We start from the raw sequence: 13463 nt of genomic DNA, 5'->3' as shown, positions 1-13463 counted from the left end.
GATATAGCTACTAATTCACATTGAAAAGCTTGCCTTAATTTTGTGATGTTTTTATACGAATGCTCATCCTTATTAGCGATTTCATTTTTCGATCGGGCAAATTTTTGCCATGCGCACCCGGGATGCTGTTAGCGACGGTTCACTGGAATTTTCCGACCATTGTGTTTTTTTTTTCTTGATTCAACAGAAGGCTAACAGCAATTATTGTGTATATCCAAAAGCCTTATTTCCACTTTCATAATACAGTATGGTGCGGTCTAAATGATCACACTTTGCAAGAATCACACCCTCTTTCCCACCTTTTCTGTTTTCTCTCTTCCCCGTCCTTATTCTTGTTGTGTTTATCGATAGCGAGCGATCCAGAGAATATGCTTCGCTTCTGTAAAAGGACAGGAGGAGGAAGTGTGCGTGGGGAGAGCGGGTGGGCGGAGTTGTTAAAAAGAGAAAAATAAAGACCAATGTAGGGGGAAACGTGTGATTCGGTAATCACGGCGACGCCTTGGCACCCGGCTGCATATTCTTATCGGCGCGGTGGCTCAAATCAGCTGCTGCGCACACACCCCGTCGCCGACAGAACTCGGAGGTACCGGCGGGCCCCGCAGTCACGCGGTCCCTTCGGCGGAGCAGGTGTTTTTCGCCGACGTGCTAATGAACGTGGCCTGCTGTCATTCTAGCTTGAAATGGATGTCGCGAATAGAACAGACGCCATCAAATAGGCATACGCGTACGACGCCTGGTCTCCTCTGGCGGCAAATTTGCCCAAAGAAGGTGATCAGAGCTGTTAGCCAGCGTCGCGCCGCGCTCGCGCAGATGCCGTTTGTCTATTTTCACCAGGTGTACGCTGGAGGAAGGCTTAATTAAAAAACAGGCTGGAGAAGGAGGGAACATTGCCGCCGGTCGAGTGTTTAAGCGGCTCCGGCGCTCCAAAGTGTCGAGATTTTTCTCGTCGCCTGAGCCCTCAGCGCACCTGATGTCATTCTCAGTCGACGGCAAGGGAAAAAATGTCCTTTTGAAAGTTTTAACCGCGCGTGAAAAATATTTGATCAAATTAACTCATTCGATCCCCAAAGCTTTTATGTTTTGAAGTGTCCAGACATTCCATTCCATTATTTACATCTTACCCAAGTGTTGGACTATGTATCATTTTAGAGCAGCGGCGTCAACCTGGTTTCAGCTTGCCGCACTGAGGAAAATCTATTCCGCCATGGGCCGGACCAATAAAATCACAGTATATATTCATATAACTTTAAAAAAAACAACTTCATGTTTATTATTGTATTAACCCTATTAACCTTAACCCTAATACTGCTCATAATAGTACAAGCACAACATCACGATTAATCGTAAAACCTTCGCATTACTATCGTAAAACAAGTTTTTCATTTATTCAAATAATTCATCCCGTTTTTATTCTTCACCAAATGATCTCCTGGGCCGGATGACACCCGTTTGCGTTTCAGAACCGGCCCGCGGGCCGTATATTTGACACCCCAGTTTTTTAAGGGTATTAACATTTTACTGGGCACGGCGGCCGCTTTCGGCAACAGGCAAAACAGCCATTGCTTAAATTCGAACGTACTCCTAAATTCCTCCAAAATCCTGAAAATTCTTCCCTGTTTACGACTTAAAAATAGAAAAATGTCTGCCTAATGAAGTCCGTTTTTGCAGACTTGCCAATGCGGCCGCTCTGCCCAGTAAAGGGTTAACTGTAGAATCTGACAACATCTGAATTTTCATTTTCAGAGAAATAAGTCTGTTTTTATGAAAAGACACCTCAAAAATGCAAAGAAATGGAAAAAATTTGCCACAATGAGAGCCGTGAGCCAGCGTCGGGCCACGCTCGCACAGATGCCATTTGTGTATTTTCACCTGGTGAAAATAGAGCAACGCCGGAGGATGGCTTCATTAAAAATCCGGCTTGAGAAGTCGGGAACATTCCTCCGAGTCCCTCAAGTATTTCCGCGGCTCGCGGTGCTAGAAAGCGTGGAGATTTTTCTTGTTGTTTTTCATCAAGAACTGACTTGCGTGTCACACATCCTTTTGGATGTGTTTGTACACACCGTACTTGTACGAGCGCGTGGACGCCAAAGGCTGCTTTCACGCTCCACGCCTTTGGGTCGGCTAAAACAAACAAGAAACCCGAGTGCGATTTGCTCCGAGAGTGTGGATCACTTAGTCAAATTTGCACCAAACAACAAAATTCTGTTTCGCTTCATGTCAAGTGTGAACGGCGTCATCCAAACCCCGGTGCGCTCCTTAACAATGGCTTCGGTGCCAGTCGCTCGGGCGAGAGTGATTTGTTAGTGAACGAAAATGGCGAAATGCAAAAGACCGCTTCACCCTGGCTATTCTGGAGGAATTGAGCTTTGCATTTTTTTGGGCGATTGTCAATGAGAAAAGGTGGTCAAAATACCAGAGTAAAATAGATACTGATCATTTTACTCATTAACAATGATTTATTTTTTCAAACTGATTTTAAACCAGTGTTCATTATTTTTTTTCCTGAATATTTGGAAACAAAAGCTTTCTTGGGTTGACTTATTCCATTCAAATTAACTGAAAATATTATCGTTCAGAATGATTGACGAATAACCAGATTTTATATTTTGGCTATATCCGAGTTAACATCGTTTGATAGACGGATGAAATATTCATCCAGAAAACAAGGAGAAACAAAACCGAGAAGTGTGAAGTTTTGAAATCAGGGGCCGGTAAAATCTATTCAAAAGAGTGACTGGCAACAAAAAAACTCGTTTTTTTCCCATAATTTTTGAAAAGTTAGACAACTTGCACACCCAAAGTCAAATCAGCATTGCAAAGGCCACATAAAATGATGAAGTGGGCCGCACGTGGCCCCCGGGCCTTGAGTTTGACACGTGATCAAAAGCGAATCGAAATCAAATCTCATTTGGTCCAGATTGGAATACCAACAAGTGTAAACACAGCCCAGGTCCACGCGCCTCCTCCTTCGCTGTTTACGTTCGCTCTTATCCTGCGGAAACGCTTGACACTTGCGTAATCCGGCGGCGGGTCGTCGGGGAAAAAAAGCTGCGTTGCCCCCTCGGTGCTAATCTGCGCCAACCGGTTTGACTAAATCTCTGACGCCAACTGCACGGCAGATGTTATTTTTCGCGGACGATTCTACGTCTTCTCGCCCGAGTGTTTTTACTGTCGGTTAGCGTCCGGCTTCCGGGACGCACGTACGTGAGAGTCCAAGCGGGGCGGCGACCTCAACACCTGCCCGTGTATCAAACAGATGATGCTGCCGGCATGCTCGCTTTCAGGCAAGTGCGAGTAAACATGTTTTGGTCATATTTGACACGATAATCCGATCGGGCAGGCGGGAGCTGTGCGGGTCATTGAGACCAGTTTTTTTATTTTTTTTTTTGACAAAGTGTTTCAGCTCTGATCTGTTCTGGGAGTCAAACTGGTATTCACGTTTGCGATTGGAATGAACGCTCTCTTTTGTGGCTGCAGGTGAATACATCAAGAACTGGCGGCCGCGATACTTCCTGCTCAAGACGGACGGCTCCTTCATCGGCTACAAGGAGAAACCCCAGGACGCCGACCTGCCCTATCCGCTAAACAACTTCTCCGTAGCAAGTATGTCGTTTGTTGCCTAAAAACATGACAAATAAGTCAATGATTTAGTTATTTTTGTGTGTGTGGCTAAACAGACTTGGAGATTCAATCAAATAATTACATTTTCAAAATCAAAGATTAGAAAATTGGCTAAATCGTGATGTTTTGCAAAAATGGCGGAATGTTACAAGACATGTTTCGAATAGTTCGTGAAATTGCTAGCTAACTACTTGACTCATTTGCAGACAAAAGGTTCAAATTGTACTTGAACTGTGTGAAAATAACGACTTGGAGGTCACACGTGCAATTGAAAGATGTTTGTGCCAAAAATTAAACAAAACCGGCAACTTTCCTGAACTTTCACGAATCAAATGAATTCAATTGATTTGTCGTTTTAAAAATCGAAGCTTTGAAAGTTTGCTCAATTGTGAAACTGATATTTAGCGAAAATTGCGGAATGAGGGACAAGTGGTTATACAGTGCAGCTTATCCATTACAAAAATCTCATTTCTATTATAGTCCGGGAAATACGGTAAATACTTTTTTTAATGATTCTAATTAGGCAAGTTTGTTGACAACACTGTAAATGTAAACGTCATGTTTCTTTTCACTTTACAGGAGTTTCGATCCATATAACAATAGTCACAATGATGCGGTGCATTGTCATTGAACCGTATAGTTTCCTGTAATTAACCCTTTGTTGATTTCTGGAGTCTGCGTCTACAGCAGCTAACAAGGTGCAATTGACATGTGCAATTATCCGGCTAATGATTTAGAAGCGTTTTAGTGTTCCTCGCTTTCAACACACGACCGCTCCAACCTGGCGTTGTTCCTGTTATGCCATGTGATGTTTTTTAAACGTCCGCCGACGGGCCTAAAATATAAGCACCTCGTTGTTGTTATCTTTTATTTAAACTACCGGAATAGCAGATGCAATGTTTTAAGGATTATCCGGACTGAAAGAATGTGGTCATTTGGTAGATTTAGTCATGATTCGAATGGATTAAACACGATTAGACATCTGCGGAATTATGTCACATGGCATATGTCTCATTATAAACAATTGGGCGTAGTTTGCTTTCATGTTCATAGAAAGTCAGCTAATACGCACGAGGCTGCCGTTTCACCTTTTGGCGCGTGGCCTCCGCTTCAACTGTAATCGCCAAAGATCCTTAATCAGTAATAGAATATGATTATTGTTACGAAAGGTGAGATGATGGTAGAAACGGGCTGTGATGGTAATAACAATGAAGTTGTGAGGACTCAAGGTAACCGTGTTATTTGGTGTATTTAATTTTAGTTTGGTTTTTTGACTTCATTTTTGGGAGGGATTGCTGTTGTTGTCAAAAGGTTTGAGAACACCTGACAATGGCATTTCGTAGTGTGATTAATCAGCAACTTGAATAGCATGTTGGTAAAGATGTGATGTGACGGCAATGAAAACAAGGTCGGGAGGACTTAAGTTCGCCACTTTGCTACCGTAGCTACAAAGGCTAGCTTAAAAATGAAAAACCTTCTAAGATTGCATTGCAGTCCTCGTATTACCGTAATTACCCAAATACAAGACACACTTTTTTCCCAAAAACAGAGGCCAAAAGTATGGGTGCATCCTATAAACGCTAACTTAAAGATGACATTTTTTTTTCCCGACACTATAAACTCAACCATAAAACTAATAAAATGTGAACGGTACACAATTTTGGGTATTTTTGGCAAAATGAACAGGAGCCGCGTCGCAAGGAAAAAGATAAACAACTTTTTCGAGCGCATTCAGTCACGCCGGCGCTGCGTTCACTGACCGGCTCACAATATGGGAAATCTGACACACATTCATCCCGCAACAAATAATATAATTTACGGATATGAAAACAAGAAAATATGAAGAATTTAGGAAGACATTTATTCAGTTTTGACAGTTTTTACATGGTCGCCAAACTGTTGGTGCGTCCTATACGCGGTAACATAGTAAATACCAGAATTTGACCCTAAAATCGCATCCTATATTTGGAGAATCGCGGTATCCGGCGCGTTTATTTTCAAGTTTTCGCCGAGGTCGATGACAAAGAAGGAGGCGAAAATGTGGCCGACACGCGCGGCGGTCGGAGCAGATGAGCGACGGAGGGGCGCGCTGGAAGCGGAAGCATCCCGAACAGACAGCGAGGAGGAGGAGGAGGAGGAGGAGGAGGAGGAGGAGGAGGAGCGGGAAAAGGAGTTTGTGCCGAGGACAAGCCGGGCCATACATCCGGCCCCGGCTGCTTGGCGCCGCGCTGGCACCGCCACATCTGTTGCCCAAAGCTGCGAGGCCAGGTGGTGCGTGCGCGCGCGCGGGCGTGCGCGTGTTTGTTTATCTGTGTGCGAGCGAACAACAGAAGCGGTCAGATGGAGCGGAGACAGTACCGGCCTGTTCCCCGCAGAGTGACACACGCGCACACACGCGCAAAACTGCTTGAGATTTTGCAGCGGCCTGCTGCGGCAAACCCAATTTCGACTTGGACCCAACGCGTGTAGGCGCGCGGAGGCTTTTTGGCACGGGGCGTCCGGTGACCTTGTTTTGGGTCAGGTACCAACTTTGCCCGCCCGCGTCGGACCCGCGCGCCATGGCTATTAACCTTCTTGTCTAAATTTAGGGCGGTGCGGCGTGGCGCTCGCCGCCGACGTCACCGCGCCTTCGCCGCGGCCCCATCTGGCTCTGTGTGCCCACGTTTCTGCCTTTGTGTACAAATGGCCTAATGCGCTGCCCATTTTTTTCGCCGTTCTTCAGATATCACCAGATGCGCATGTGCCGCACCACATATTATCCTTTGGCACGCCGAAGCGGCCGCCTTTGGAATCCTCTGCGGCGTACGCTATTACCTTTTTTTTCACCCCCTCGCTTTTAAAAGCGATTCAGAGACCAGCTGCATCTGTGCTAATGGAACGCACTTGCCTAAAAGTCATTGTTTTGCTAACACCGTTTTTTTTTTCACAGTTGTTGTCAGTTATTATTGCGGCCAAGTTATCATTTATCTCTATCGATTTGTCTCAGAGTGCATCCGGAATCATGAAGCGTGATCTTGATGTTTTAGTTTCACATTTCAAATTTAAATGACCGTAATTCCCCAAATATAAGACGCACCCTTAATTCTGGGGTCAATTCAGGTATTTTCTCAGTTACCGTGTATGAGACGCATTGGTGACAATGTCAAAATGATAGCAAAACAAAATAAATATCATCTTCCTAAACTCTTCATATTTTCTTGTATTTATATCTGTAAGTATATTTATTGCGCGTTAAGTGTATTTCAGATTTCCCACATTGTGAGCAGTCAGTGAACGCAGCGCCAGTGTAACTTTGAATGCGCTCGAATAAAGTTGTTTATCCTCAAGTTCATTTTGCCATACATACAATTTATGATTGTGTGTATAGGCCAAAAGACAGCATTTGATCAATGAGTCAAATGGAAAGCCTTTCAATCATAACCAATCATAACTTTTACATGATCTCTCCATCTTAGTAATATTACTGTGCGTGAACAAGGATGGACTCGAATGTTGGTTCAGTCTGCTCGCTTCTTTTATTAAAAATAATGCAAAAACAACCTCTGGATTGGATGCTAACAGCCAAGTGACGTCCGCCCTCTAGCTCATCCCATTAGGGTAATTACGAGAGTCTTCTTTTGGGGGAATTACGATATCTTCGAGCCTTATGCAGTATTTTGATCTGGGTAATTTTCACCTACATTATTATTCTCACAGTATTTTAGCAAAGGGATGGCACGCTCCTGGTAGTGCCATAGCTAAGTGGTTGTGCCATGTTGTACTTGGACATTTTGTCACCATCTGGGTAAAATTTCAGCTCCCTAGTGTCATCTCTCCCTGTTTGCAGAATGCCAGCTGATGAAGACGGAGAGGCCCAAGCCCAACACCTTCATAATACGCTGCCTGCAGTGGACCACCGTCATCGAGAGGACCTTCCACGTGGACTCCCCTGATGAAAGGTCAGCCGGCCCCAACCCCAAAACATAGAACTTTCTTTGACTTTTTTGTTGTTGTTGCTTAAACCGCAAACACACACACACACACACACATGCAAAAGTTGAAGAAGGAAAGTACGCCGCAAACTTCCATGACTGAAGTACATTATTTATGATGTTGCATACGTTTCATCAAGGGCACAGGTAGGACTTGGTGTGTGTGTGTACAGTACGTGTGAGTGCGTGCGTTTCTGTGTGTGAGAGTGAGGCGGGAGAGGAGACCTTTCAAGTAGCGTCGGCATAAATTCTCCAGCTGCTCGCTTGCTTTCTGAGGAGCTGAGGTGTTTATCTCCAGAAAATGAACAGCTTTGCCCAGAAGACCACAGATGCTCCTGTGCATCCTCTTCAATACACTGTGTGTGTGCGTGCGTGCGTGTGTGTGTGTGTGTGTGTGTGTGTGTGTGTGTGTGTGTGTATATATATATATATATATATATATATATATACACACTATACACAACCCTCCACAAACAAAATGTATTTGACTAAAATTTTGTTATTTATTATTTTTGTTACTATTTTAAAGGACGAGAATTCTCATCCATGGCACTGAAAGAGTTAATGTGAATTTTTTACAGTGGGAAAATTGAATTAAAATTTTGGTGTCAATTAGAACATGGTTTGTCATTTGGTGTGGCCCAGTGGCGACTAGAAGGTTTTTTTTTTTAATCATTTATTACACCTAAAATGCATTTGGCTTCATAAAAATAGGCCATTTTAACATTTTAAAGGTTTGTTATAACTTTTTTTTCTCAGAAAGTAACACACAGTATTGCAGGACAAAGAAGTCCCTCCAAATATGCTGCTTGCAATAGTGCATATATATATATATATATATATATATATATATATATATATATATATATATATATATATATATATATATATATATATATGTATATATGTATATATATATATATATGTACAGTATATATGTATATATGTGTGTGTTTCTATTTTTGCACTACCTACTAACTGTAATCAAATAAACATGTAGTAATGACCACAAAAGTATATCTTTACCTTGATGGTATTGTTAAAAGCGAGGTTTAAACATTCCATCCAGATGTACGGCGGTAAAAGTGTCCTCCGGGGGTGCGCGCACGCGTACGCGTGTTTATTTTACTGTATTCGCCGCACTGTACTGGCAGCGCTCCAGCCGCTCACGCGCTGGCGCTTCGCCCGACTGTAGACAGGCCCATTATCTCTCATTAGCCAAAAAAAAAAAAAAAAACAACCCTCATTAGAGTAAAAACACTCAAAGCGAGTGCGGGAGAGGGAGCATTCATCTGCTCGGTGACCTTGAGAGAGTCGCCTTGGCTTTTCATGCCGCCGCGCGCCCAACACGGCCGACTCCATTGTCGGGGAGCGGAAGCGGAGTTTGCCCTTGTCGCCGAGCGCGTAGGGGACGCCGGCGAGTCTCTGCACTGGAAAGCGATTCGCATCTTGAAAGGGAAGTCGGAAGCCGCGTTTAGGTGGAGATAGATGTTTTTCCAAATCCCGGCAGGAAACATATGGGCATGGAACTCCAAGCGAAACACGCAGCGGTGATCATTTGGGAGTCAAACGGGTTTCATTATTCCCGCCGCAAATCCCCTCTCGCTTGCTCGCCGAGCGCCGAGGATTTTTGCCATATTTGAACGGCGTCTTTGAAGGGCTCGCCTCGGTTCGCTCGCTGCTCCGGCGATGTGCCGTGGAATTAACTCTGTTTGAGCAAAGATCAGCCCAGGGAGCGCATGGCAAAGTCTCCTTCCACAACCGATGAGTCAAATCATTGGAAAGAAAATACGCTGTCGTTTTGTCGATTAATCCATGAAGATGATCTTCATAGAACAGTGGTCCCCAAACTTATTTCAGTGGTATAACGTGAAAAACGTAAAAAGTACCCCTTAACCAGTGCAAAGCATTTTGAGGTAAAAAAAAAAGCAAAAATGTCTTCAAACATGTAATCAGTGTTTGATTTATTCAACTTTAGAACCCTTCAAACTTCATTTGTATTAGTCCACAGACAAAAAAAATCGATATATAGTGTCCTCTTTTCAATCGTAGATCTATTATCAAAAAGAAATAACTTAAATATTTAGAAACATTTGTCCGCAAAAATTTTGATTGAACTCGATGATCAGTCTGCTTCCATGGAGATAGCTGAGAGGGTGAAATTGGGATGATTTGGATCATTATACGTCTCTAATTCATTGATTATCAAGAAAAGTAATCGATTATCGTAACTGTTATTACATTATGATATATCTCATCATGATTTTACTCAACGATAATCAGTCTGCTTTCATAGCCGACTAATTCAATCAGATAGTCGAGAGGACGAATTTGGTATGATTTTATTGACTAGAAGTCTCATCGATTAATCGATTATCAAGTAATCGATTAATGTAACTATTATTATATATATAATAATATTTATTTTATACTATATTATTGTTATATATAATATTATATATTCTAATGTAACTATCATTTTAGTCGATGCACCTCTGCAGTATTTATTTAAAAGTGGCACCGATGAAAACCATGCAAGTAACAAATAAGCCTTGTTTTTTTTTCCCCTCTGTTTTTTTTTTACTCATGAGGGAAATGTGCTTGTGCTCAAATCATTATATTCATCATTATTACAAGCAATAATCAGACACATACACACACTCACACACACATGCACACACCCCCTAATTGACAAACTTTGTCCCAGCAGATGTTGTACAAGTCTGCTAATGAAAAGCCAATGGGGGGGAACAATGTTTGCAAACAACAATGCATTGTTCGCTCCTAACATGGGGGCGTGTATTACACACACACACACACACACACACGCGCGCGCGCACACATTTATAGGCATTAGTTCTGCTCCGTGATCATTGTTCGTTGGCTTGATTCTCTTGGTGGCCATTTTCCTCTCTGTTAAACAAACCACTCTTAATGTCCGTATAAAGGCGCTTTCAAACTAAGCTGCCATTTTCCCACATAACCTGCATCAGCCCAATGTACTGCTCCGTATTTTATGCACTATAAGGCACACACCCGATTGTAAAGTGCACCTTCAATGAATTGCCTATTTGAAGAAGGTCTTGGTATATAGTGTGCACCGCATTATAAGGTGCATAGAAAAGAAGCTACGGTAGTGGCTGGGGTCGCCTTATGCATCCACTAGATGGAGCTGTGCCAAAGGGAAGGTCAACAAAACAGTCAGAAAAGTCAGGCAAATTTTTCAATCGCAATTTAAGAATATACTGTAGATGATTTGTGGAATTTCTTGCTAACGTTGCAATGAAGCCTGCAAAGCTGAAGCAGCATTTTATTTTATGATGCTGTTTTGGACAACAACCCGTTTTGTTATGAAGAGGCGTGCAATTTGCAATTTTTATTTTCCAAACTTCACTATAGCTGCAAAGTATCAAATATACTTGTCAAATTGAATCTGCTGGTGAATAAAAATGGCACTTAAATGTTTTTTTTTCCGCAAACATTTGTAATGATGGTCCTTGGAAAATTTGCTTTCTAAAAGGGGTCCCTGACTCCAAAAAGTTTGAGAACCCCTGCTATACGTGTATCATAGCGCACATGTGTCTCCGCGTAGAGATGAGTGGACGGAGGCCATCCAGATGGTGGCGGACAAGCTGCAGAAGCAAGAGGAGGAGAGGATCCAGTGTAGCCCCACCTCCAACATCGACAACATGGCGGAGGAGGAGATGGACATCTCCACCACCCACCACAAACGCAAGGTAGCGCAAGTACGGAAACAGTGCGGCTTCTTTTCAAATTAAGAGCAGAGTAATTGGAACACGAAGCACCAAGTAGGTGATGTATCATCATTGGTAAGACAGTTTCTCTCCTGGGGTTGGTGAATAAAATGTGCATGTATAATAAAAGTAGCGGTTTATAGTCTGAAATTTACGGTCGTTCAAAATCTTAATAAATGAGATGCAGGTGGCGCTTTCATTCATCAAAAATTGCTTTGCGCTGGTATGGTGGTAATTTGCGGGAAAAAAAAATTCACAGTAAGTACACGGTTGAGAAAAGGTTGCGAGCCAAGCGGTTATTCCACTGGTCCTGAAAGCTTGCACATTGTTGTGGAGGACGATGTACAGGAAGTGGAGCGTTTTGCTTTGAAGCGGCCATTTTGGGCAAACTCCAGTGCTTTGACTCATTCCCCCCAATGAGGCCCAATTGGAAGCAGGTACCCCGGACAGATGGAACTCCCCCCGCCCCCCCCCCCCCCCCCCCCCCCCCCCCCGATAAAATAACCCTTTCATGCTTTCTGAATTCAGCTCTTGAGCGAGATTGACCGAAAAGTTTTGTGTGACTAGTGGCATTTTCTGCACAAATTAGTGGTTTAATATCAAATTGTACACTTTGACTGAATTCCATTGGATTGCATGTATTCTAAAATTGTGCAGATGTTGGCCTGATGTTTAACATACTTTGTTTATTTCTTGTTTTTTTTTTTGTCTTCACCCAGACAATGAGCGACTTCGACTACCTGAAGTTGCTCGGGAAGGGCACGTTCGGAAAAGTGATTCTGGTGCGGGAGAAGGCCAGTGGGAAATACTACGCCATGAAGATTCTAAAAAAGGAAGTCATCATCGCCAAGGTTTGTGTCGTTTACTTAAAGGAGACTTTTTCCATTTTTTTCGAATTTTTAGAGACGCCTTCAGCCAAACGTTTGAGAAAAAAAAAATCTTATCAAAAGTTACAAATAAATACCTTCGATTGAATGTTTGGACTCCAAAAAACATAAAAATCCGTCTTTGGGATTGAATGAGTTCACTAATATTTGGATATTATATATTTAAATAATATTTGGAGTTAATAACACTTGTCATCTGTCGGTATTAAATGTGCATAATCCTGCTGCTTGTCATCAAATTCTGATGATTGTTTTGCACGCTTTTTCCCGTGCTGCAGGACGAAGTGGCGCACACGCTCACCGAGAGCCGAGTACTGAAAAACACCAGACACCCCTTTCTCACCGTAAGTGACACACGCACACACAACGTGGCTTTCACACCCACTGTACGCACGCATGCAAATGCGCCGCAACCGCAGCGGGCGACATATTGATCCTATACGTACCTGAGTCTCCGGAGGCTAATTACGCGGCAGGCATCGAATTGCGCTACAATAATGGACGCATCTGTTGGCTGTTTGGTGTTTGCGCAGACACATCCGCTAACTTCTGTGGAGGCCTGTCTGCTCCAGATACTTTTTTTTTTTTTAATGCCACTGTCACATCTGCAGCCACAAAGAGATGCAAAGACCAACTGTTCTTTTGTTTAGCGCCTCCATCCTTCAAAGCAAACACTTCTCACATGATTGTTTGCCCGAGCGCGCGCGCAGATGAGCCATCTTAAAGCTACGGATGCTAGTTGAGTTTTTTTTTTGTTTGTCGCGCCTGCTGTTTTCGATCCTCAACGTTCGAGATGGTCAAAGTCACCCGCTCCTCGTCGGAAGAACGCGATGCGTTGCGCCCGTGCGATGCGGCGTGGCGACGACGTACGCAAATTGAGCGTCTTGTTTACCTGTGTTCTTTTCAGTCATTGAAGTATTCGTTCCAGACAAAAGACCGCCTGTGTTTCGTCATGGAGTACGTGAATGGCGGAGAGGTAAGACGCTCACCTACGCCGCGCTGGACGCTAGAACAGGAGTCGGCAACATTCAAAGAGCCGTTTTCCACGGATAAGATAATACCGGGAGCCGCAAACACTTTATTACATCTGAAATGATCAAACGTATTCTTATGAAAATTATTCTTATGGGGCGAGTGGGAGGTTGGAAGCGGACTGAATCAGCTGGGCGTTAGCAGCCAGAGGAGTCGCTTCTAGCAGCTTTTCTTAACCAAGGTCGTAGCGCAACATT

The 13463-nt window shown here is 43.3% G+C and overlaps 1 protein-coding gene across 3 annotated transcripts in view; it reads left to right on the top strand.

The window, feature by feature from the left end:
- The window catches only part of akt3a (AKT serine/threonine kinase 3a), a 50799-nt gene that overhangs the window by 25569 nt on the left and 11767 nt on the right, over positions 1-13463 (top strand). For 2 of the 3 annotated variants that reach the window (XM_088420796.1, XM_088420795.1), the window contains 6 exons: positions 3478-3603; positions 7448-7559; positions 11185-11329; positions 12067-12198; positions 12513-12578; positions 13142-13210. In XM_088420796.1, the coding sequence (XP_088276922.1) occupies positions 3478-3603; positions 7448-7559; positions 11185-11329; positions 12067-12198; positions 12513-12578; positions 13142-13210 (650 nt within the window). Of the gene's footprint in view, positions 1-3477; positions 3604-5816; positions 5893-7447; positions 7560-11184; positions 11330-12066; positions 12199-12512; positions 12579-13141; positions 13211-13463 lie in introns of those variants that run through there. The other variant, XM_088420797.1, reaches the window with a different exon arrangement.

The sequence above is a fragment of the Hippichthys cyanospilos genome, chromosome 8 (genome assembly GCF_059441005.1).
Source record: "Hippichthys cyanospilos isolate Australia breed blue-spotted pipefish chromosome 8, RoL_Hcya_1.0, whole genome shotgun sequence".
NCBI classification, from domain to species: Eukaryota; Metazoa; Chordata; class Actinopteri; order Syngnathiformes; family Syngnathidae; genus Hippichthys; species Hippichthys cyanospilos.
The sequence above is the reverse complement of the archived record's forward strand: the minus strand, read 5'-3'. Positions and strand labels throughout refer to the sequence as shown.